A 24,469-nucleotide genomic window follows, 5' to 3' on the forward strand; every position below is an offset into this window, starting at 1 on the left:
TGGGTAATCAAGCCGGCTATCAACGTGGACACCCTCCTTGGGTGCCGAATGCCCATGGAGTCTGTCTTTTGATTGTATGCGCAACTATTTGTTTTATTCACTAAAACTCCTCAATAGCTTGAAACGAGGTGCATCTTGTTGTTCGACCCATTTCGCGGAATGTAGTTTCCTTCATTATCCCATCCTGCGTTCCAAAGTTCGAGTCAACACCCCCACCCCTACCCCTTTTCCAATTCGCAATGCTCCTCCGGTAACTCGTCCTTCGAGTGCATAAACTCGCAGATGAAGGCATCTAGGGGGAACTTTCGGAATCCTCCCTGAGATAGGCGAGACGACACTGCCGAAGGAGCAAAGCCATATCTAGATCAACCTCATCCACCCAGCACTCGCAGCAGTCGCAATTCCGGCAGTTGGACTTGACGCGAATGGAGTCTTCGGTAATATCCAGCTCTAGATTAGACCTGAACATGCTCGTAGAGACACGGGCGATGATTGAAGTGTTTCTTTTTTTGAACCGAGGACCAAACTTTCGAGCAACGTCGCCGTAGTCCTCCGCCCACTTGGCCAGCGACGGAAAGTGAGAAGCGTCAATGGCCGTGAACTCTGGGTGGGATTCCGAGAGAGAGCATGCACATCTGTCGTCGTCTTCCTTCGGTTGATACTTGCCACCGTTGATGATGATCTTGCGGAGGTTGGGAAGGGAAGCGAGGACGTCGACAAAGTTTTCGAAGTTCTCTCGGAAGAACTCTGTGTCGCTTCCTGTGATAGCCGTAATGTTCTGGACGATCTCATTGCCATTGACGGTGGGTAGAATGATCGAGGCCTTGAGGAAATCTATCTCGTGATTTTCCTTGAGAGTGAATATGTCGGTAGCGGGGCACACCCGTCCCACGAACGGTAACCGGGGACGCCGATACCTGCGTGTGATCATTGCCATTCGAGGAAAGTGCTTGCTAACCATGCTGCGGCTTCTAGAGTCGATGTGCAGGAGGTCGCGAATTCGGTTGATTCGTACATAGTGATCCTCGTCATAACCGGTCGTGCTGACGACAATCCTGGCCTCACTCTGCCGGTCGTACTCGAGGACGTGTTCCAGCGGATGGGTGTTTTTCACTTCTTGCCGGACAAGAACCTCGATGACGTTGAGGAAAATCTCGTAAGGAACGCGGACCGAATCGTTCAGGTCCGGAAGCTTTGACAGAGACATGATCGTGGCTTCCCGCTTGCGTTGTTTCGATGGTAGAGTTCAATCTCTCAACTGTATTCTTCTGGATTCGGTGAAGCAAAGACCAAAAGCCCTTGATGTCGATGTGGCGACGGCTGTCGTGCCTTTTCGACAGCTTGAAGTTGGGAGATGAGGGTGACGCGTTTGCCTTCCAGAGAAGGAAACAAATGGAGAAACGAGAAAAATATTTGAACTCGATGATGTGAAAGGGAGAGAGGTAACCTTCCCGTTATCAAGGAAACTGGATGGAAGAAGGAGAAGTCGGCCCCTCCGTGAAAGGCTGAAGCGCAAGGCTACGAAGGGGAGTCTCAACTGATGCACCAGCTTGCCGGGGCCCGGGGGACGGAGAACTTAGCAACAGAATGATGGGGTGCCATATGTTCAGCTATTGGCAGTTTTGAGATCACAAGCTCCAGCCGGGCGATGTATGGTTGTTGTGACTTTGGATAACAAAACCATCTTTGTGGCCTGTCATTGGATTTCCCGGCAATCCATTCATCTCCAGATAAAGTCTAGACATCGTGCAGTATGGCAGCCTTCAAGAATGGGACATGCTTTTGTAAGGACATGGAGTTGTAAATCTAAATCGGTGTAAGAATATAACTATAGTAGCCTACAATTGAGAATGAGTGCACGTCTATCAACTTTATCAAGTGTGCTACAGGTATCGTATCTTCAATTTCGTTCCCTGTTGGATTACGGGGATCTTTGAAAACTTCGTTTTTCTAAACATTTTCAGCGTCAAGTTAATACTTACTCTAATGACACTGCTATTCATCACAATTTTGATGGGCTGGGCCCTGGTCTGTGGAAACCTACACTCCATCCTGTCTTTATGGACAAGTCGTGCTTGATGTAACTATCTGGTACCTCATACATATATGCCGTCGTCATAACTTGTTGATCACGCCTTAGCGGCGCGTAATTCGATTATTTAGCTTACATTGGTCCAGCTGCTTTTTCAATTTTATCTGATATGGCCGGGCGACATCCTCAACCTGCCCTGAATCGGATGCTCCTGCTCGACTCATGAGCTCCAACAGCCTCTTGGGGTCATGAGCGAAAGCGATCCCGTCAAGAACACTCGGGTCAGCCCCCTTGTCAAGAAGCCACTCCACGTAGTCCCAGTCCCGCGTGGCACAAGCCAAAGTCAGAGCAGTCTGCTCCCCTCTTTCTCCTGCCCACTTCACGTCATCGACACCTACATCATCGAAGCTCAACATGTGCTCAGCCATCTCACGACGCATGGAGAATGGGCTCACCCATCGTTCAGCATCCTCACTATTTTGGCCGACTGCTGACAATACTACCATGTCTCGCACGATGCGCAACAAGGGCATGAGTTCGGAGACCTTGAGGGCAGGATCGCTGTACGTTCTGAGTAGCTCGAAGAACCGCGGATTCCAGGTCTCAATCGCAAGACCAAATGTCCATATCCCATGCCGATGAAACGGCACCTCAACTGGAAACCACACATCTGGTTCTTGTTCTCTAAGTGTCGGAATATGATACCACCCTGGCCCAATATTCGGATCAGCGCCGCAAGAGAGGAGAAATTTGGCCAGAGGTTTATTGCGGACGCACAACGGATCTTGAAGCGCCCACTTTGGGTAGTTCCCCTCTCTGGGTTCCCAAGCTTGATTCGGGTGCCACCCTGCGTCCATGAACGTTCGCAGCAGAGGAACCAAGGTATCGTCATCGTCTGGAAAGGTCTCGAAAAGGGAAGCGCCAACAGCGGTTCCTCGTGTTTTTGATGCGGCTTCCGTGCCTTCGAAAACATATCCGTGGAGAGCCGTGTCATTTGCAAGCAAGAACTTGGCGACAGCAGGCTGGTTCCCGAAGGATGCTTGTTGGAGACCAAATTGGCGAACAGCGTGGCTGGGAGACATGCCTTGCAGGAAGACTTCAACCACTTTCAGGTGGCCCATTCGACAAGCAATGTAAAACCCGAGCTCCATGGGGTCGTCAGGGTTTAGTGTCTCGACATCAATAGCATAATCGGGCCGTGGAAGGCGAGGCGGCAGCGGTGTTAAGTCCGCAAACAGAGCTTCGAATTCTTGGATTTCGTCTATTAGCTGAGGGGCATCGGAAATCGGGCGCTGCTTCGATAGACGTTCCTCATTGATGCGTTTGACGTATGCAATATGCCATCTCAGCCGCGCCCGGCGTTGGGAGTTACCTGGCGCTGTAGTGTGTCCCATGTTAGACAACGGCGAATTACGAGTACAGCCGTTTTTCTTATCCAGAATGGCTAGTTTTCAAAGCTTTTAACATGAAGCCAGGCCAGGATACAACCGCGCGGCCGTGTTCAAGATAAGTTTCTGGCTTGCATTGGAGAATATTGGGGTTTCTTTGACCCGTGTTCCAGTCCAGTTCAGTCATTGTTAGAGGCAACACGGAAACGGAACGCGGTCGAAGAGTAAGAGGGTCAATCAAGGCTTGGAAGTAACTAGGGGGCAGAGGCATACACTCCAATGTTCCCTTGCCAAGTTCTTTTCAACGCTGACACCGACTTCTTTGTCCTCTCGAGGTTTTCCCCGAGTACTTCCTGCCTCCCTGATGTAAGGTACCTTCATATTTCATTCACTCGGTCCCACTTGGGCTATCCAGGTGAGTTCTGTATCCAGTCTTTTTCCGGGAACAACTGCAGCGGCATGAGTTCATCCCTTCAAAGTACAAATGGTTGCTCGAGGACCTCGCGTCAATGAACCGCTTCCTTCAGTAAGTCGACCCACCCCCTTTTAGCCACCCCCCCCATTTGGCCACCCCAACAAAACATAGCATTAAAACATCGCTACTAACTATACTTAATTAATTAACTACCTTTTATTACTATAATAATATAATTATTATTCTCCCTAAGTAATTCGACCCCTATAAATTAACTAAGATTAACAAAATAGTCGCTAAAATCCTCTTAAGCTTTTTATATATTCTAAATATTAATAAACTTAATATTTAGGTTTATTAATATACTCTTTTTCCTAGACCTTAATTAGTTAACTTTAGTTTTAAAATTTAAATTTAGTACTAAAATATAACTAAGTAATAGGCTACTTATTAAATACTTTTTTATTTTTAAATAATAAGTATTAAGTATTATAGTTTAGATTAAGCTTTATAAATAACTTTAATTAATTATAAAACTCGCTAGCTTTTTTAAGAGTTAACTAATTAATAATAAATATTATTAATACCTAGTTAACTACTTTTTAATATTATTAATTACTTACTTAATATTTATAATTTTTTTAGTTAGTATAATTAGTATTAATAGGACTATAGGATTAGTAAGTAGTTTAGTTATATTAAGAAGATATAATCTAATTACTTTTACTTATTTTATATATTTAATAATATTAAATTACTTAAATAAGCCCTTAAGTAATAACTTAAAAATACTACTTTTAATAATAATAGAATTATTTATTATATCCTCCTTATTAAGCTTTTTTATATTTAGATTTAATAAGTTTAAAAATAGTTATATTTAATAACTAGAAAATATAAGAAGTATATAGAGGTAAGAATAATAAATAAATATTATTTTTATAATACTCTATATAAATTTAATTATTATATAACTCTTATATCTATTTAAAATTAATAATCGAGGCTTATTAAATAGGTTAAGCCCTAAGGGGGTCTTAGTCTATAATAAAAATACTATTTTTAATTATTTAAGGGTAGTATTATTAATAATCTAACTATTTTTATTATTATAAACTCTTAATTAATATATAAGTTAAATTTAAATAAAAACTACTACTATTATACTAACTTTCCTTTATATATAACTAGTAATTTAATAACTTAATTATTAATAAAAATATACTTAATTATAAATACCTAAATACGTAAACTAAGCTCTTTTTTATATTATTATAATCTTAGCTATACCTAAAACTAGGTTATTAAACCCCTTACCTTTTAAAATACTTATTTTATTTATATTATATTTATTAGCCTATTTAATACTACTAATCTTTAATATATTAAATAATCTAAACTACGATTTAATTATATTAATAATAGCTATTTAGATATTACGAATTAATAATACGACTTTTTAGACTTTAATTAATAAGTTTTTTAAAAAAGCGTTTATCTATTTTTAAAAGATTTATATCCTTTAAAATCTTAAAACTTACTTAGTAAATTTTCTAACTTATTTATAAATTAATATAATACTTAAATTATATTAAATATAAACTTATTAAACTAGCTAGTTTTCTTATTATAAGAGAAACTTCTAAAAGTTTATAAATATTATTACCCTTATTTAATAACCTCTTTTATAATTATAAAGTATTAATTTTAAAACTCTGAACTTAATTAAGGCCCTATTAACTAAAAGACCGTTTTTAATAACTATAAGAGCTTAATTAATTTTATTTTTAGTATATATAACTATAATATATCGATAAATAAGTATATAAAAAAGAATTATATTCGGACGATTTTTATAATTATTGTGGTGGTTTATAAATTAAGGGTAGGGTTTTAATGCGGTGGCTAGGATAGAGAAATGGGGTGGCCAAAAGGGGGTGGGTCGACTTAAGAAAAAGTACAATGTTGGCAAGTCCACGACAGAGTTGTTTGTCCCAGATTCAGAAGGGATGAGATGGTGTCACATGGACCAAAGTCGCAAAAAATGGGTGTCACACTTTCGACCGGGCAATCGTCTCTCCTTTGAAGTGCGATAAGTCCACCGGTGACTTAAGTGCACTTCCTCCCTCATTTTCACCAGATTACGTCGCCGAGTTGTCTGTCGGATCTCTCCCTTCATCAATCCATTCTGGAATGCACATCATGCTGTCAAAGTCTAGGTTCGCTCTTTTTCTAGGCTTGTTGCTGTTGGCCGGCTTTCAACTAGGAGTCCTCGCTGAGCCATCGCCGGGCATCCAAAAATGGGCAGCATGGACAACCAGCTACAACAACAAACACGTTGTTCTAGCAGAATCACCGCCTCCTCCTGGCCCGCCCGGCCCGTCTATCATTCCAATTCTGACGCCATCTCCATCAGTCCCTCAGATATCCCCTCCGCCGCAGACAACCAAGAGCGAAAAGTCATTCAACCCATCAGACGTGCCCACAGTATGGCCCTCCTCAACAGCCGCGGCACGGAAACCAGGAACAGCTTGCACCGAAGACAGCCAATGTAACCTCCCAAACCAGTGCGCTCGCGACCAGACCCCGGCTTGTGATAAAGTGGCCCAGGTCTGCAAGTGTCTAGTCGTGCCTACGCTTGCGACTTCCACCTCAACGACGCCGACCAAGAGCACCAGCAAAGCGCCGTACCCTGTCGTCACGCAATGGATCAAGGATATGGAGACCAAGGTCGGCGAGCAGAAATGCAACGACAAGGTTTCATTCGGCCAGGAGGTCATTAGCGGGACGGATATCCTGATGGATATCAAGAAGATTTGCAAGGCGTTAGATGAGAAGAAGCTGCGAATCTCGCCAGATAGCGGGGAATATAAATCCAACGGACTCGGCACGAACGGTTCGAAACATCATTTTACAATTTCTTGGGTAGAGGGCTGCACGTTCCCGAGCAAGGAGAGGACAAAGCATGGCATGAGGGCCTTTGATCCAAGGGAGACGGGGGAGGAGATTGATGGGATGAATCGGTGCGAGTACATGCTATATTGGAACTGGAAGGAATGTGAGTACAGCTCGTCTACCAGCTGCTTCATTGACAGATTTGTTGACCAAGATTCGTATTGTATGCTGACTTTCAGGATACAGGCGATAAAACCAATAGCGGCAAAGGAGGGTATCGAGATATAGGATGCCTGCGATACGCCACGGGCCCGGGAGAAGAGGGCACCAAGGGGACCGGCGACGGCATCAAGGAGAGGCTGAAAGAACTGGCTAGAGACCTAGGACCGTGGGAAACAATTTTCTGAAAACTCAAGTATTACTTTTATGAGGCGATCCTATGGATGTAGCTATAATCATCTTTACTTCCCTGCAACTTCTATAGGGAAAGGCTCAATGGCTCATGTGTCTCCTCATGCGACATTCCAAACGCCGTATATGCTACATTAGATCTTTTCGGAGGGCTAAGGGGGTATACAGTCCTCTTCTAATTCGTGTCGCGACGGACACACCATATATCAAACACATCCTCCTTCTTCTTAATGGATTTGCAAGACAGTAAAGAACTCTCTCAAGCACTCTTCTCGATGTCTCGAGGTACAGTCTGCTCCTCGCTCGCCAACACGCCCGTCGACTTCTCGCTGTTACCACCCGCGGCCGCAGCAGCAGCAGCAGCCTCCCTCTCCCTCTTCCTCTCCAGCCGCGCGAGCTGCTTGGCCCGCTTACTCTCATTCTTCTCCTGATCCTCCCTCATCTGCCGAATAATCGGGCTCTTTGCGCGAATCTTCTCGCCGTACCGCCAAAAGATGATGGGGATCGGAATGAGCGCGAGCTCGAGCAGACCGCAGAGCGTTCCCGCCCACTGCGGCGACATGGCCTTATACATGGACGTGCCCGCGAGCGGCAGCGTGCCGCCAAACATGCTCCGCATGACGGCGTTGCCGGCCAGCGCGGAGGCGGCGTAGATGCCGTACGCGCCGGCGAGGTAGTTGGACCCGTAGATGAAGGAGATTGTGTTGCCCGCGCCAAAGGGGATGCCGAAGGCGATGGGGATGGCCCAGTGGATCGTGGCGGGGAGGCAGGTCCAGGAGAAGACGAGCTGGCCTATGGGGGTGAGGATGGCGCCGATGGTCATTACGCGGGCGGTGGCTTCGGGCGGGACGCGGCCGGTGATGGGGTCTTTTGGGTGGGCGTTGATGATGCGGCGGAATATGGGCTCGCTGATGATGGCGAGGATGGTGCCGATGCCGATGCCGACGAAGGCGAGGCCTGAGACGCCTGGGCCCCAGCCGCGGTATTGGGAGAAGACGATGGGGTAGGCGACGAAGCAGAGGTAGAGAATGCCGTAGATGAGCGATATCCTGGGCATGTTGTTAGTATTCTGAGGCCAGGAGGTGGATGGCGCCGCGTAAGAGTCTTACCAGAGGTTGAAGAACCACAGAATGGGCTCTGTGAAACTGAGGACGAAGGGGCGGCTGAGATTCAGCTTGATGAGGTGGACCTTGGAAACCTTCTCGTCGTAGCGGCACCACCAGCGCGGGTCATCCGTCTCTTTGCGAATGCGAGCCGCCTTGCGCTGAAGAATGGTGGGCGCGTAGGTCTCACGAAGGGTGAACATGAGCGCGATGCCAACACCGGCGATGATGAGGACGATCCAGTTGGTCCATCGCCAACCTAGATACTGGTACACGAAGCCACCGATGATCGGGCCGGTGACTGGGCCGTTCAAGGGGGCGATGGAGTAGAAGGACATGGCGAGGGCACGATACTCCTCATCTGAGATGTCTACCACGGTCCCTGGGCTGTTGGCGATCAAAGCAGCTCCGAACAATGCTCTGGGTTACAGTGTCAGATGAACCCGATTACTTGAGAGAGTTGAAGGCTTACCCGAAGAAGCGAACGACGATCAGTGTTGTCAGGGACTTTGCAAGAGCGCAGGGAATGATCAGCAGAGATGAGACGGTGAAGCATCCGAGATAGACATATTGCCGGCCATACAACTCGCTCATCGGGGCCACGATCAAACTGCCGGCAGCCAAGCCAAGAAGGTAAGTAGTAACACCAAGCGTCGCAACAACCCTGGTCGAGTGATACTCCTCAACGAGGCCGGGAATAGACGCCGTGTAACTCGTGCTGTACAGCACGACAATCCAGGTAGAGAGTGAGACGACGAAGATGGTCCAGCCGCGGTACCAGAGAGGCCAGTTCTTTGGGTTCTCGGGGTCGTCGGGCTCAAAGACGACCTCGTAGTCCGGAGGCCGTGACGCGGTGCTGCCGATACTCGTGCCGGTGCGCGTGTACGTGATGGGCTCCCGGGCGACGTGTTCCGCCTCGGTCTCGAGGTCGGGCGTCAGGGCGTGCTCGAGTGGCTCAAGAGGGTCGGTGTCGGTGGACGAGTGGGACGAGGCCCGGCTCCGGCTGTGGTGGCTGTGCCGGGACTCAATGTCCTTGAGCGGGCGGAGTGGCGGCGAGTCTTGGCCGGAGCTGGTTGAGGTCGCCGTCGCCGTGTCGGTGGCGGCCGCGTGAGACCCGGTCCCGAAGTCGTGTATTGCAGACATTATTCGATTTGCTAACGACGTCTTCTTTGGTTTGAAGGCCTGTGTGGATAGGCGCCTGGCGCGATGTTTGATCTCCCTCCGCGCAAAGAATGGCCGAATGTCCTGGGAATTGCGGCTCTTGGGGAAATCGGGACAGGGAAAGTAGATCAAGAAACGGCGCGCCGAGCCTCGGGACAAGAGATTTTTAACCGTACTAGTAGTATCTCTGACCCAAGGTGCAACAAACTCCCTTCACAGCTAGACGCAGTCGACAAAGCGGGTATACTATGTAAATGAGTCAACGGGAGATTTGCAAGAGGGGCGGCCCCGAAGAAATCTTTCAAGAGACACGGATAGTAGATAGGACCTACAAGAGCGAGGGAGAGACAGAAGAGTTTTACAAACCAACAATTTCTCAAACGTCCCACGCCCAAGCCCACGCCCCCCAGCAGCGCAACGCCGCCGTCAAAGGGGCGAGGGGACCTGGTGCTAGATCCATGAAATGGGTGGTGGGCGGCAACCCGCATCCGATCCACCGCCGCGAAAAGGGTGCTGGTGGGGTGCGCGGTGTGGGTATCCTCAAGGCACGCAATCGGAGCAGGATTGGGAAAGGAAAGGGACAACCTGACGAGGAGAGGACTAGAATTGGCCCATTGGGTGGGTGATCGACCTTCAGAGCCCGACGGGGATAACGGCGGAGCTAGGGTCGCATCGCCTCGGGCTAGAGTGGCCGCCGTCTTGGAGCGAGGTGACGAAAGAAGCCGACATTTGGATGTGTGTGTTGCTTCATCTCGAGACTTTGAGGTATCGTGGTATCGAGACTGAGACACGCTGCATCTCTAGAATTAGACTCTGGAACTGCTTCTGCCCCCGCTTCATGAGAATCCCCAGCTTCTCCTCCGCATTGGAGCCTTGCAGTCGTGGTGCTGTGGAAGCGGAAAACAGTGCCAAATCCCGCGTTTCCTCTTATCAATGGAGCCCATCGTTTTCCGGTGTGAGATGAGTCGATGATTGGGGAGGTGTGGAGTTCAGCCGAGGTCCGCTTCGGTTTGCCCCACTCCCATTGTCCCATGAGAATAAGCACTGCTGAGGCGGGTGAGAACATAAGTCATGTCTCTTTCGCCATTTGCGTGCAGGACAATGCCGCTCACGTCTCCGATAGGGTACACTTTTTACAGTGTGGTTGATGGATGAAGTCATATCTCGCCTTGGCAGCTCCGACAATGATCTTCGCGGCTTCGCCCATGACCTTGTCGAGAGTTTTCCAGAACGTCTGGCGGAATCGAGAATACCACCACGAAGGTTCGCGGATTGGCCAGTTCCGCGTGGCTTCCCAGGACGGTGGGACCTGTCAGGCAGTGTGTCGCAAAAGTTATTCCCGGCGGAAATCCCTGGACGCTAGATACCGTCCGAGGCTTCGGCGGGGCGCTGACCGCAGAAGCAGCAAAAACAATCATCCCTTGTTTTGACTTTTGACGATTCATACGGATGAATGTACGGGGTAGGAATTTCTCCTTCGTACGACGAAAGAATTTCCCCTCAGAATGCCATTGGTTGACGGGTGTATGCTGTGCGACCTGGGCTGAATGTCGGAGTGGCTGTCCTTCGTAGCGATGGTCCTGTTGCACGACATGCGTCTCAGGCAATGCAGCATTGTCACCGGACTAAGAACGTGAGGCATAGCAATGCTAGTCAGTATGCAATCTGAGGTGAGACGCAAAAGGATGAACCTGGAAGATGGAAAAAGTCTGAAAGATAAGCCAAAGTCGGTCGGTATCCGTACCCAGGGTCAGAGCTTTTGGTCAGGGTTCCCAATCCGGTTTTGGCGTGAGGTCGGCGGATCTCGGCGAAAGCGGGGCTTCGGGTGTCTGAGGTCCGCTTTCGGCTCCGATCTCCGGAGATGCAACGACATTCCCTCTTGCTCCTTCCGCTTTGAATTGAAGATATTTCCATACTTACATAGGCTGCAGATATCTCATCCGACTAAGATAGATGTACAGGATTGATGCTCTTTTCTGAATCAACACCTGCATCTCGATTGTTGTCTGGTATTACGGTCGGAAGGATAGATGCAGTGTTCATTATCATCAGTGGGCTGTATTAACTAAACAAAATGCTGAATCGAGATCCAAAGAAGCAGAGAATACAGTCGAATACTAACAGAATTTACCTGTAACTTTCTTCTCCAGCTACTAAACCAGTAGAAAATTAGACATGTCGTCGAAATATAGAGGGGCTCGAGTCAATCTGACTTCGCAGTTGCAGCTTGTCGAGAAACCGTTGTTCAGACGACAGCTACACGGACCAATCTGCAGCCGCCACTTAACAGTGCAAAACTATTCTGCTCTACCTATATAACGATTCTATTTGGGATGACTTACGTGATATTTCGTTCCGTTAAGATCTGCAAGTGCGAGGAGTAGGAAGATGACGTCACGTGATGAGTTGGGAGGTATTGGGTGATTAATAATGCTACGTTTCCAGAACAATCAGTCAATTAATCCAACATAGGTAATTAGTCCAAAGAATCTTTTGAGTCGCAGTCATCTGGGTCATGCCTTTCAGACAATTTTACTAAGGCGTCAAGTTCAGACTTGGGCAGGGGCTCGCAACTTGACCAAAGCCTAGAGATGCCACAGTATAAGATCGCCTAAAAACCAGAAAAGGAGCAAAAGTTGATACCAAAAGAGTTCTCCCCGGTGCTGAACTGGGGGCTACATCTCTTGGTGCTCATGCTGGGAATCGAACCTCAACCCTGGTGAGGACGAGTCTGCCGCCGAGAAGGCTCGCCCCTAACCATCCCGCCAAACGGGACTTTGACCTGACCTCACAAGCCTGTGAGGCGCCTGCCACCGTTGGTGACAGGAATAGAACTTAGGGGTCCTAAATGGCCTTCTCGCAGCAATGTCTGGCAGGTGCAGCCCTGGCAGTTGAGATCGATGCTTCCTTCCAATGTCGTGCTGGATGTTGAGTGGCCCCACATTGCCAAATTCCAGCCAATAGCCCGAGCTATCGGCGTCTACCTCAAGAAGAAGCAACTTCATCGACAATGACAGGGGTTCATGCAAGGTCTCAGCCGCCGTGGCTGTGCAGCGTAAGCAGGCAACGACATTCAGCGCGAAAACCACACAAAAGTGAGGCGTTCCCTTGATACGCGCCAAGCGTATTCTGATTCCTACCCTGCTTCAAAGTTGAGCGCGAAACCGTTGCATCTTTGATCTATGCGCGCTTCAGCAAGCATCGCGAGATCCTGAAAGGATGGAACCCGACTACACGGACCCAAGCCACGAGTGGTGGGCCCGGCCATCGGACGGCTGCTTGGTTCCACTCGTGCTTCAATGCGGCCAAGAGCCGGACGTTGTGCCCGAGACATCGAGATGGTCGCGCCTGGGGAAGTTACCTTCCCGAGTCTCGCCAGTTTTGCGCGTCTCTTACTGGGCCGGGTCATCTTTATTTGTTCCTTGCACAAGGAAGTATAATGTTAGCTTTTACACACTGGTGGTGACAGCGCTGAAACTCCTCGTGGCATGGCCGGTGCTTTGTATGCTGGTAAGAGACACATCCTTGCTCTGACAGGCTGACCAGAACCGAGCTGATCATGATTTAAAGGTCTGCTGGACTGGGAATCTTGGGACAACTGTACAACAGCTTGTCGATGCTCGCAACAAAAAGGACTCACGCTACGATAACGTATGCGTTCTCTCAAGGGAGGAAAGTACCCAGAAGAGACCGTTTCCAGGTCGACATCCGGTAGAGCAAGATGCCATCCTTCCTGGCCCCCTGCAAGAAGCAAGGCCTCCAGCATCAGAGCAACAATACACCGATAACATTAGGTTGAGCGGGTCTCTGCCGCCTTCGGGGTCACGTGTTGACAGCTCGCCAACTTCTCTTCGTCCACGATACCTATGCTTCGTCAGGGACTTTGAACAAGGCATATACGAGACAGTCAAGGTTTCCGACTACCTCGCGCAGCATGGAGACGACGTAGACCTTGAGTTTGTCTTCGTCTCATACACCAGGCTCCAATTCAGGGTAGCTACTGAGGAGGAACTCAACAAGCATGACTATCCAGACGAAGCTACCAGGAACGCTAACAAAGAAGTTGCACGACAGGATCGAGAGATCTTGGCCAAATGGGGCATGGATGCCGCAAAAAGGGTGGGCAAAAGGGCATTCTGGCTCGACTTCGAGTGTGTTAGGAACGACGACGGCATCGCACGATCGACGAGCAGCAGTCAGGACGTCTATCGAATTTGCGACATTGTTCGCGCGGCACATTCCATGATCATCGCCATCGGACCATCCGCCAACGACAAGGTCGCCTCAATCCTTGCTAGCACTGAGCCTCCTGAGTACAAGCGTGAGAACGTTACGCCGTGGCTACGGCAGTGGGGATCCCGCCTGTGGACGCTGCCGGAACTTCTACTTTGCCCAGCGGAATATCGCATACGACTCTATGTCCTCGGGGACCAAGCGGAACCCAAGGAATTGGCGAAACGCAACTTTGCTGAGCGGGCATGGGACGACGCGGAGGCTGTGAAGGAACTCGTGGACCACTTCGAAGGATCCGCGATCCTTACCGACCTTCGGCTCATCGAAGCTGCTCTCGCTTGTTTCTCGAGGCGTCAGACGGATCAATTCAACAAGGGAGACATCGCATACGCAACAATGGGTCTGTTCCCCAATCGCCATCGACCTCCAGTGAACAAAGAAGACTCCGGGTTCCAGGCCTTTGCCAAGCTCTCCATCGCCAATGACAGCGGAGCCTTTCTCAGCAGGTTGATATCCCTCTCCCAGCCAGACGGAGCCCCATGGCACCGGGTAGAAGATACCTGGGGTGCTAGGCTCAGCGAGATCTTTCCAAGCGTCAGTATAACCGGCGTGGTCGGCGCCGATACAGTCATGCTGGATAAGGTTCACGGTGCGACGATTCATTGGGACAACCTCGAACCAGAGCCTTATTTCGACAGGAGCTTCGGGATGCGTTATGTCGTTTTCGTCGGCTTCACATACTTTGCATGCTTCTCCGTCCCTATGGCATTCTCATTCTTCACTGGCATTGCTAGCATTGTGCTCTCGGACTTTATGCGATTGTCGATCTGGCAGGTCTACATTTGGCTTCTTCCTCTTGCCGTGGTCTTTGCTTTGTTATTCCCCATAGTCTTGATTTCAACGCGAGGCAGAGTCAAGCAGCCTGCCAAATCCCGACTCATTGGCATAGAGGGCATTGTCGACTCTGCGAGCATTGAGAAGCATTTATGGGGGTTCAATCATGGCAATCTCAGCACCACGAACCCGCAACATTACAGCGATGAAGATGATCGACGGGAACCTCCAATATCTCTGCAGCCCTCCGCGCCGCCTGCCGGGAGCGGCATCTTCGCTTTCACTCTGGTGGATACGTACTTGATGACGGTCACGCACTTCCACTGCCGTCTCCCCCCGGTCGCCATACTCGAATGTGGCTCTGAAGGTGGTCTGCAGCGAACTCTTCTGTGCTCTTACGACGCTCGGACGAACACGTTCCATAGGCAAGCTGTCTTGAGAGTCAATCGTCGAGGGGTCGAGCAGCTGCATCGTATCGATAGGATCCGGTTATCTTTGGCACCTCACCCCCAACCCAAGGAGCAGACACACAACGACATGCATGATGCATCGTCATCCTCTTCCTTCAATAACGATATTCTACCAGTTCAAGCGCAAAACGACATAGCCAAGACCTCGATTCCTATCACTACTTCTCACACATGGGGAGTAGAGTTTCTCTTCTTCGCACTATGTCTTGTAAGCCCATGATGCCTCAGATCAATCAGTAGATGAACAACCGCTTACTGATAGCAGGCCGGACTGAGCACTCTCGGTCCATCGAATTCCGCCAGGCCATCCGCAATCTTCATCTTTCATACTTGGTCCCTCGTGGGGCAACTGCCAGGCTTCATTTTGCTGCAGTATCTGCCGCTCAATCAAGTCGCCATCTGCACTTTCGCAGCGAACAGTACTCAGAAATCCCCATCGCCCTCCTCCTCAAGCCAGAGACTAATGATTGAACAGTTCTAGTCAGCGTCGTAAGAGGCGGTACATTATTCCACCATATCGCCGTATTGCTCTCCAGGGTCCACGCCGTCCTGAGAAGCTGTCTCGCATTGACGCTCGTCAAGTATATGATAACATGGTATCCCATCAAGGAGTTACCACTGCGCTTCCTCTTTTGGAATGTTGCCTTCGAAGGGCTTGTTAGCTCGCTTAGGTCATTGCCAGAAATCACCTTCCACAAAACTTCTCTGACTATCGACATTGGCGGTATCATCTTCTTCACCAACATTAGTCTGCTATATTACGCCATACAGGTCGGCTTCTCAAATCTTATCGGAGGGCCAAAGGATGTTACCTGGCTCCTTCCGCATCAGAAACTCTACTACTCACAGCGTGCGGCTTCTGAGGCGTTCTACGCCAAAGCAGCGGGGGCTGTTTGGTGGAAGCACCAGGTTTGTTTAAAGTCATCCTCTTCCACAGCTTTGGGATTCTAATGCAATTGATAGCAATCGCTTTCCAACGCTTTGCAATCATTCTTAATCTTTTCCATCGCTCTGGCGATGTCTCTGACCTCTCAGGGTGTCATTCACGAAGACCCTGTCAGCGGAGCGGGTGCTGTATTCATCAGCATTCTCGCTGGTCTCTTGATATACAAATTTCCATCGACACTCTGTAAGTCACTTAATTCCTCTAATGGCATTAGTTGGGTCCTTTGACTTCAACTGTCCTCTTGCTGACTTCTTCAAACAGTCGCTATCATGGTTTCAGTCGCGACAACATCAGGTGTCATGAGCGTCCTGGCCGTTTCTGGCTTCAGCTTTCTCGAAGCTATTCCTTTCCAATTCCTCGGGCGAATGAATGAAGCAGCGTTGCCTCGTAAGTGAAGCCCCAAAAGACTGTTCAAGTATCTCAGCTGACACTCTATAAAGTTCTCTGGGCCTTCATGGTCCGCCAATCGACAACGTGGGCCGGAGCGCTGGGATCAGTGTCCCTGTCTTGGATAGGCTGGGCAGTCGGTCAGATTATCATAGATTACACGGACAGCATCTCGACTTTTGCTGCTCAACTACCTCTTCTTGTTGGGCAGGTTATCTTGTGGGCTCTCTTGTGGGTTGCGTGTGGGCGTGAAAGCAGGATCAGATTGCCCGAGCATTCGCAAGGCATCTTTGCGGCATCGGATAGAGATGTTGAAGACCAAGAAAGCGAGCGGGAAGAGGACAGTCAGTGATCAGTTGACAATGATATTTGGAGAAGATCCCCTTGGCGGAAATTCCATCAAAATGAGGACAGTCGGGCTATCGTAACATTAAGGAAAGACGCTCCAGATAGTCTACGTTGGCGCTCTCAAACCACGAGAATTGGGATCAAACTGATTCCAATCCCATTCTCGCCCATTTTCTGATGAATTCCCCGTCAACGACCTCTGAGAGATGGAAAAGCCACGAAATTCGGCCGATGAGACGGTACCGGTCACCTGCATCCCCAGATGTCTTACAACGCCACAAGCCAAAGAGATTCCACCCCGCCTCCCCTCCCCCTAAACATGAGAGATGTTCCTAATGTTTTCGTGATTCACTTCGACCGTGAATGATTGAGTTCAAGGTCATCACAGAGGATGGGCCAAGGATTTTGCCACTCCCCCACGCATGTATTGATACCGTAGACTGATTCTTAGCCTCGTGATCTTAACTTTGTTCTTCGCTATCCACTTTGTGACCCCTGCTTCGAGTGAGTGTTCTCACGGAATGTCTAATGCGCCGCTCTCACAGACAAGTTGGAGAAAATTCAAAGCCGATACAAGACGCCTGCTTTCCTCTGGAGCTCAAACGCGTTCACCTTTTGATACCAACAGATGGGTAATACCCCGCACATGATCTAACTAGACGTTGGCATTCACTGCCGGCTCTCCTCGTGGGCGCTTGTTTCACATGAAGGCAATACTATTGCCGTTTTCGTCGTCCGGTCCGCCCCCGCCTCCAGTGTCCATTTGAGACACGGCTGATATTGACTTTCTGATTTTGCATGTTTTCGATGCGGCTGAAGGTCAGAGAACTGCGTGAAAACAAATGCTCTGAGAGACGAAGACGCTCCCTTAGGTATCGCATCCTTCTGCGATCGGAAAGCTGAGCATATCTCATAGAATGGGGACAGATATAAAGTCCCGGCAGGATATTCTACTACCTTATACCCATCGATGGATAGTCTGCCATCGATAGTTATGAACTGACAGGCTTACTGCTTACGATCACAACCAATATACATAGCTACTCGCCTACCCTGCCAATCTCAATCATGACTTCCACATCGAAAGCGTGGGACCACTCGGTCGACGAACGTATCGGACACATTGCCAAGGGCCTCCACAACAATCCCAAATTCAGCAAAAAGGAAGTCCCGGGTCTGCAAGCTCTTCTCGATGACTACATCAACGATGACATAGACGTCGACTACGTCCAGTTTCTCCGCAGACTCCTCCAGGTCTTCAAGGACTCGGAAACCGATGGCGCATTCTCCAACATTCTCCACAAGCATACTGACGATGAGCAAAAGTGTATCAAGAGATTCCTCGCCGGCGATGATCCCAAGAAGATCGGCAATGGCTTCCAGATGGGTCCCAGTCTGGGATGCCGGGAGGAGCTGGCGAGGCTGCATGAGGCGGACTGCGTCATCCAAGTTGGCGCGCGGGGTATCAAGAAGCTCAAGGAGCCTATCCATAAGCTTGCTGAAAAGGAGAGAGCGCTTCTTCAAAACACGTTGACCAAGATGGAGGACTTCATTGAGGGTAATAAGAATGAGCTCCAAGGAGCTGGTATCGTAGTAAGTCCTCACCCAAATGATTTATCTCGACAAACGATTTGCCTAACTAGTCGTCAGGTATACTACAAGACGGAGTTTCAGAACTGGGGTCTCACTGTGAAGAACGTTCCAGCTCTCACTTGTGTTCCAAAGACATCCCAAGAGGTCCAGCTCATCGTTAAGTACGCCAAGGCCCACAACATGGGCGTGCGATGCTCAGGTTTCCGTAAGTTTCAGCATACTCCTATCTGCTCGCTCAGTATCTGATTGCTCTCAACAGGTCACTCGTGGTCCCCCGTCTTTGCGGAGAACGGCTATGTTCTCATTTCCCTCCTTGGTCTTCACGAGGTCACCAAGCTGCCCAACATTACGGCTCTACCCTTCCCAGAGTCCGCCGCCAACGACCTCCAGACAATCAGCATGGTCTCCGAAAAGCCCCTCGAGAACGGCAACTACCTCGTCAGAGTCGGTACAGCCTGCACAAACGAGAGACTCCGCCGCTGGTGCATCGACAACAAGACCGTCACGATGCCAATGAACGTCATCATGGTGGAAATCACACTGGGTGGCTCCAACGCCCCAATCTGCCACGGCGCCGGCCGTCGCCACCAGACCCTCAGCGACCTCGTCCGTCGCATCGAGTACGTCGACTGCCACGGAGAGCCGCAGGAAGTCACCAAGCCCGAGCACCTCCGAGCCGCGAGCGGCTGTTTCGGACTGATGGGCGTCGTCACGCACATCACTCTCGAGATGTCGCCCATGACCTACGCCCGCCTGAAGCCCGAAAAAGTCTCAGTCGCGCTGGCCGTGCCTCCGCCCGCAGACCTCGACCTCTCCAAACTCCCCGCTACGCTCACCGACCCCTGGCGCAAGCTGACTGATGGAGAGAGGCGGGGATACCAAGAGATATTTGAGGACCGCGCGACAAACGACTTTTACTCGGAGTGGTTCTGGTTCCCGTACTCGGACAAAGTCTGGGTCAACTGCTGGAACGGCACAACCAACAGCGCCGGCGTCGTAAACTTCCCCGACGATGCCCACATCTTCCTCTCCTTCGTGCAGACTTTCACGATGAACGTGCTTCAAAACACTACGCTCCTCGACAAGCTCGTCGATCAAGTTTGCTTCACCGAGGCGGCCGTCACTCTCATCTCCCGCTTCGCCATGCTGGCTCTCCCGGACAAGGAGGTCACCACCTACGTCCCTGACGCGTTGCACTTCCAGCGCGCGATTCAGAACGTCCGCGTGCGCGACATGGAGGTCGAGATCCCTCTCGTGGCCAAAGGCGGCAAGACGTTTGGACCTGATGAGCCGGTGGAGATCGACTATGCCCCTGTCCAGCGCGCTTGGTGGGATGCGATTCTTACTGCGTATACGAAAGAGAATCGGAAAAAATGCCCCATGCGTATGCCATTGGAGATGAGAATCATGGGAGGAAGTAATGTCGTGATGGCGCCTCAGCGTGGCAACACTTTGGGGACCTGTTCGATTGAGGTTCTTACCCTCCACGCGGCCTCGGATATCTGGGTGCCGTTCGCTCAGCAAGTTCTCGACAAGTGGATGGCTCTCAAGGATCCTAATACTCAGAAACTGTTGAAGACGCGGCCTCACTGGGCCAAGGAGTGGAAGGAATTCAGCGTCAACGGCAGGCCGTGGCTCGAGAAGATGAAGAACGAAGACTACAAGGCTGAAATTCAAGAGTTTCTCAGGATCATGGCGGATATTGGGAAGGAGGCTGGGTGGACTCTGCAGGATCTGAAGACTCGCTTCTCGAACAAGTTGTTTGATGACATCTTCTTCAGTAGCCCTCCGCAGAAGAAGTCGAGCGTCACCCATGTGCTTCAAAGTCGAAGTGTGAACAAGCTGCCGCAGATTCGGGCAACTACAAAGGAGATCAATCTCGAGTCTGGAGATGACTTGATTTCTTTGTAACAAAAGGGCCGAAAGTCACACAGAAAGGTTGAAAAAGGATTAAAGCAATAACAACATCATCTTGTAATACCTAGATAGACACTTGACACTGCTTGTTGCCTTTGTGGATTTCTCTCGACTCAAAACACACTTCAATGACAACTCTCTTCCAAACCTTCCCCCAAGTTGTCTCTCGTGATGGTGATTATCTCTCCCACACAAACATCAAGGACTCGATTTCTTGCTACAATGGAAGTTCATTCTCATCTTCCACAAGACCAGGGCTGGCCAGAACCTGAGTCTGAAAGTACTTGGCACCGATACCAATTCACAAAAGCACTGTGGTGAATATAGTACGGGAGGTGAAGCGGATTTAAGGCCGTATGATCAAGCATGACTGGACATCTCCCGGCTTCCGCATCGATTGACCACAAACAAACCACTTCGGCTTCAACCCATACCGCTCCTTCGGCTACCTGCACGTCTGAATAGATTGACGGCTACCGTTTGCAAGCAATGGAAGAAACACTTATGCCTGGTTTCTTCCCCACACGTTTCTCTGTTCTTTTTTATTACTTACCTCTCTTCAATTAGCTTCTTCTCGCTCTTCTTCTCCCATACACTTTCCACATAGACACACGAAAAATCTCCAACCAATTCTGAGGCTTCCGACCATCACGATGAGTGCCTCGACATCCACTCCAGAGGTCAAGATGATACCATCCATGGATATGTCATCCCTCGGCAAGGCCCTCCCAGCTGTTAAGGGCCCGAAAGACCCCAAGCACAAGGTCTTCGAGCTCGTCTTCGACCACCTCCTCAAGGAGGCCGAACAGAAGACCGACTCAATCCTCTACTGGACCTCCCGTGACCCCACGCCTGACGCCAAGTCTCTTCTGACGGTTTTCGACCAAGTCGACTACGCCGCGCTCGGCAACCGCGCCCCCCAGCGCAAGCGCTCTCGTATCGTCGGCATTCTCAACCAGATCGACCGCCGCTCCCGCATCAAGTTCAAGCTCGTCTTCCGCCCCTGGGAGATGATCTACGTCGAAGGCGCCGAGCCCGGCTTCGTGCGCGTCGGCTGGATCTGTCCCACCAGAGACCAGTTCCTCATCTTCGTGGGCGAGCGCGAGAGCATCCCGTACCTTTACGCCGCTCTCATGAGACCTCGCCCCGCCAACTGTCTCATCACCCACTCCATTCAGAGCGTCCGCATCTTCATCACTGAGTTGTACCGCTACTCCTATGGCAAGGACTTCGAGGCCATTCTCCAGCTGCCCAATCTCAAGCAAGTCGCCATCGACGTTGGCGTCATCCGCATCCTCAGCACTCCCAAGAGAAAGCGCCACCAGCACAACGGGGAACTTCCCCTCGACAGCAGGCTGTTCCCGTCCCTTATCGAGTGGGAGCGCAAGTACCGTCAAGAGATGAAGCCCGTCTGGGCCAAGCTGCAGCAGAAGGGCATCAAGCTCGTGTGCTACGCGCCTGGTGCCGGCGACGTGGAGCTTCTCGAGCTCATTCGAAAGAACGATGGCAGCGTCCGAATGAAATTCCTCGACCCCGTCTGTCATTGCTACGATAATCAGCGCCACCCGATCATTCTTGCCATGAAGGCTGACAACGGTGGTCAGCTGAACATGCTCAGTCGCGATGATCTGGCCCGCGGAGGCGAATTCCGAAGCGTTTAGTGCAGTGGCTGTGATGGTTATGGGTGTTTGTCACTGATGGACAGAGATGGACACGAAGTTTCCAGCCTCCTTATTGCGTACTCGCGATATTCAGAGTTCCATGACCCTGGCTCCCGTTCGATTGTACACAATGGGTATCATTCAGCTCATACGAAGAGATGACAAGTGGGAGAATTGAGCCACAGATAGCTAGTCGTTCGTATGAATCACAATACTCATCCATAAACTTCCTGAAGTCCTCACTTCATTGCACCAGTGATATCATCATGAGATATAGCTACAGCAGTCCGATCAGAACCTGCCTTTATTTTTGTTCAAGAGAGTTGTCACCATCCACGGTCAGCCCAAATAAAAGACGGTATGACCAGATGCAAATTTCCAGACGCGTTCTACCATAGCATTGATTAGCGACGCATGTACAATATGGAGGGCCGCATGGTACACTTTCGGCAAGGTCAGAGGGAAAGATTTTTTGTAATCTTATGACGGTGACAGTCTTCGGCTTACAATCCATCTCAAGCTCTGAGGTGAAGCTATCGTCACACCATGTCAATAGGCTGAAGGGCTCGCGGAAAAGACTGCCAATTATTTGTTTACCTTGCTCATTTAAGCAGAGGCATCATATCCCAGTTGTAAACAGCCTGGCTTCAATGGCCTTGATGATTCTTAGTGTCTCTCGTCTCGCCCAGCCACTGTCGTCCTTCTCGGTCCCGGGAGTCTCCTCTTCATCACATTGAATCACACACACACACACACACACACACACACACACATTTCCTGCTCCTTCCTTTTTGTTTTGAGTGAGCTGCACCTTCCTCTTTACAATTTGAAAATTCCCTACTGCTGTGGTATAAAATACTCACCTGCTTATCCATTTCTTCCCACTCTCCCTTTCTCTCACTTCCACTACCACGACCGTACCCATTACTACAGCAACAACAACAACAACATCACGTTATTATCACACCTCAGCCATTACCAGTCACGACAACCGCCGCCATCATGGCAGACCCTCCCCCATCTTCTGTTGTCGCAGCGGTGAATAAGCGGCCTCAGATGAAGGCTAGTGTGCCATACGAGGTCTTTCTTCACGTTGTTGAACAGCTCATCGACATGGCGAAGAGCAACAATCCCAAGGCCTGGTCTCTCGCCTACAATCACAGCCTGGCCGCCAAGCTGGTCCTCAACGATGTTAACATTTTCGAGGACAAGCGCCAGTCCGTGGCCTACAGGCGCCACCAGAAGCTTCGCCTTGTCTCGCAGATCAACCAGCAGTCCCGACGCATGACTGAGAAGACCTTTACCAGACTCCCATTCATGGTCGCCACTCCTGACGGACTCAGTCGCCAACTTTGCCCCGTCAAGGCATACGTTCCTGTCACAGACGAGTTTGTCCCTTTCTTCACATCTCTGGAAGAAGGCCGCGAGGCCGAACAGTTCATCTACAATCAAGCTGTGCTTCTGCCCTCTGCTTCTGGCTACGCCCTCCTCTCTCGCATCGAAAAGATCTTTCTTCTGCGCCTGCGCTACCTCATCACCGCAAACGAGGAGTCCCTTTCAACCCTGATCAGACTCCCGAACCTCAAGTCAATTACAGTCAACGTTGGAAGATTTGGCAAACTTCGCAACAGAATGGAGCCAGGTCTCCATGAGGTCGACCCGAAGAAGTTTCCGCGCCTTGCACAATTCTGCACTGAGGACTCGGAAGCACTCAGAACTCTATGGGCCGGCCATCTTGAAGCACGAGGAGTCAAGCTCTTCGGGGTCATCGACGACGACCAGCGTCCCATCATGGAGTTACACCCAAGTCGTGACAAGATCATGATCACATACATTCAGCCTTATGCCGACGAAGCCGTCGAAGAGTTGATAGAGCGCATGAAGCAGGCCTTGGAATCTTTGGCAATGTGACTTTGACGTTGGCGGATCACGAATGGTACAAAGGGATGGATTCACACTTGTCTTTTGGAAGGAGGATAGATACCCAGCTTTGTGGTTACGGAAAGACTGGTGTGGCAGTTGGGGTAGCTCTCGCCCCAAGGATCAGTCTATCATAGGAGGACGTACTGGTGATTCAGTTTGTTCATCACGCTGGCTCATGAGAAGTCGTAATGAGGAAACACCAAAGACTTTGTCCCATGTACAGTTCATCAAAGGTGATTCGTTTTCTTTTGCACATGTTCACCGTGTATGTATTTCGTTGTGTCCAGTTCAGGGTCTTTCATGAAGCCTCAGCTTTTCTGGGAAAAAGTGACAGGACGTTGATCCGTATTGTGGTCGGTCAATCTGCCATAGGCTTGATGCTGCACCTCAAGTCAAGGGTGAGTATGCAGGTGGACAAACAAACAGAGCCCAACATGACGACTAAGCGGCTACTCACATGAAACCGAATCTTCTCAAGGTCCTACGCTTCCTACCTCGACTCATCCCTTCTTTCCTTTTCCACCCTCTTCTAGCATTGAGGTCGGAGTGTTGAGAAGGATTCGACAAAACACCGTCAGATCCTCAATTCTGGCGGTCGGAAGGTAAGTAGACAACTCGCCGTACTCACTACCACTTTTCATTTGCTGAATCTTCTCATCTAGATACAATGGCGTCTGACACCGTTGCTTCATCTTCGCCAGCAAGCTTGTCAAATACCAAAGGAGAAGGCGGTCAAGTTCGCCTCGCAGACC

General features: G+C 49.9%; 8 protein-coding genes across 8 annotated transcripts; 5 read left to right on the top strand and 3 right to left on the bottom strand.

Annotated features, from left to right (window-relative positions):
- Positions 1-292: 292 nt before the first annotated feature.
- HER10_EVM0003496 (uncharacterized protein) lies at positions 293-1,207 on the bottom strand (the record flags this gene model as incomplete). The annotated part of the gene is made up of 1 exon (XM_035473171.1): positions 293-1,207. The coding sequence occupies one exon, from the start codon at positions 1,205-1,207 to the stop codon at positions 293-295; it is 915 nt and encodes a 304-aa protein (XP_035327799.1).
- A 929-nt stretch (positions 1,208-2,136) lies between these two features.
- Positions 2,137-3,426, bottom strand: HER10_EVM0012003 (uncharacterized protein; the record flags this gene model as incomplete). The annotated part of the gene is made up of 1 exon (XM_035481408.1): positions 2,137-3,426. The coding sequence occupies one exon, from the start codon at positions 3,424-3,426 to the stop codon at positions 2,137-2,139; it is 1,290 nt and encodes a 429-aa protein (XP_035328568.1).
- A 2,611-nt stretch (positions 3,427-6,037) lies between these two features.
- On the top strand, positions 6,038-7,018 carry HER10_EVM0010852 (uncharacterized protein; the record flags this gene model as incomplete). The annotated part of the gene is made up of 2 exons (XM_035480299.1): positions 6,038-6,893; positions 6,993-7,018. The coding sequence occupies 2 exons, from the start codon at positions 6,038-6,040 to the stop codon at positions 7,016-7,018; spliced, it is 882 nt and encodes a 293-aa protein (XP_035328471.1).
- A 265-nt stretch (positions 7,019-7,283) lies between these two features.
- Positions 7,284-10,458, bottom strand: HER10_EVM0011707 (major facilitator superfamily transporter). Its single transcript, XM_035481130.1, has 3 exons — positions 8,717-10,458; positions 8,251-8,664; positions 7,284-8,190 (listed from the first exon to the last, which is right to left on the bottom strand). Exons 1-3 carry the CDS (start codon positions 9,385-9,387, stop codon positions 7,401-7,403), a joined length of 1,875 nt encoding a protein of 624 aa, XP_035328541.1. The 5' UTR covers positions 9,388-10,458; the 3' UTR covers positions 7,284-7,400.
- A 1,335-nt stretch (positions 10,459-11,793) lies between these two features.
- On the top strand, positions 11,794-16,695 carry HER10_EVM0001757 (uncharacterized protein; the record flags this gene model as incomplete). Its single annotated transcript, XM_035471492.1, has 9 exons — positions 11,794-11,818; positions 12,363-12,460; positions 12,601-12,915; positions 12,976-15,150; positions 15,208-15,361; positions 15,418-15,851; positions 15,906-16,071; positions 16,150-16,275; positions 16,329-16,695. The coding sequence occupies 9 exons, from the start codon at positions 11,794-11,796 to the stop codon at positions 16,625-16,627; spliced, it is 3,792 nt and encodes a 1,263-aa protein (XP_035327627.1). The 3' UTR covers positions 16,628-16,695.
- A 996-nt stretch (positions 16,696-17,691) lies between these two features.
- Positions 17,692-20,127, top strand: HER10_EVM0007430 (uncharacterized protein; the record flags this gene model as incomplete). Its single annotated transcript, XM_035476986.1, has 3 exons — positions 17,692-18,216; positions 18,274-18,421; positions 18,476-20,127. The coding sequence occupies 3 exons, from the start codon at positions 17,692-17,694 to the stop codon at positions 20,125-20,127; spliced, it is 2,325 nt and encodes a 774-aa protein (XP_035328176.1).
- Positions 20,128-20,786: 659 nt separating this feature from the next.
- On the top strand, positions 20,787-21,794 carry HER10_EVM0012095 (uncharacterized protein; the record flags this gene model as incomplete). Its single annotated transcript, XM_035481498.1, has 1 exon — positions 20,787-21,794. The coding sequence occupies one exon, from the start codon at positions 20,787-20,789 to the stop codon at positions 21,792-21,794; it is 1,008 nt and encodes a 335-aa protein (XP_035328575.1).
- A 1,002-nt stretch (positions 21,795-22,796) lies between these two features.
- On the top strand, positions 22,797-23,705 carry HER10_EVM0002708 (uncharacterized protein; the record flags this gene model as incomplete). The annotated part of the gene is made up of 1 exon (XM_035472410.1): positions 22,797-23,705. One exon carries the CDS (start codon positions 22,797-22,799, stop codon positions 23,703-23,705), a length of 909 nt encoding a protein of 302 aa, XP_035327719.1.
- Between the last annotated feature and the right edge of the window lie 764 nt (positions 23,706-24,469).

This window comes from Colletotrichum scovillei (genome assembly GCF_011075155.1).
Source record: "Colletotrichum scovillei strain TJNH1 chromosome Unknown Contig00010, whole genome shotgun sequence".
In the NCBI taxonomy this organism is placed as follows: Eukaryota; Fungi; Ascomycota; class Sordariomycetes; order Glomerellales; family Glomerellaceae; genus Colletotrichum; species Colletotrichum scovillei.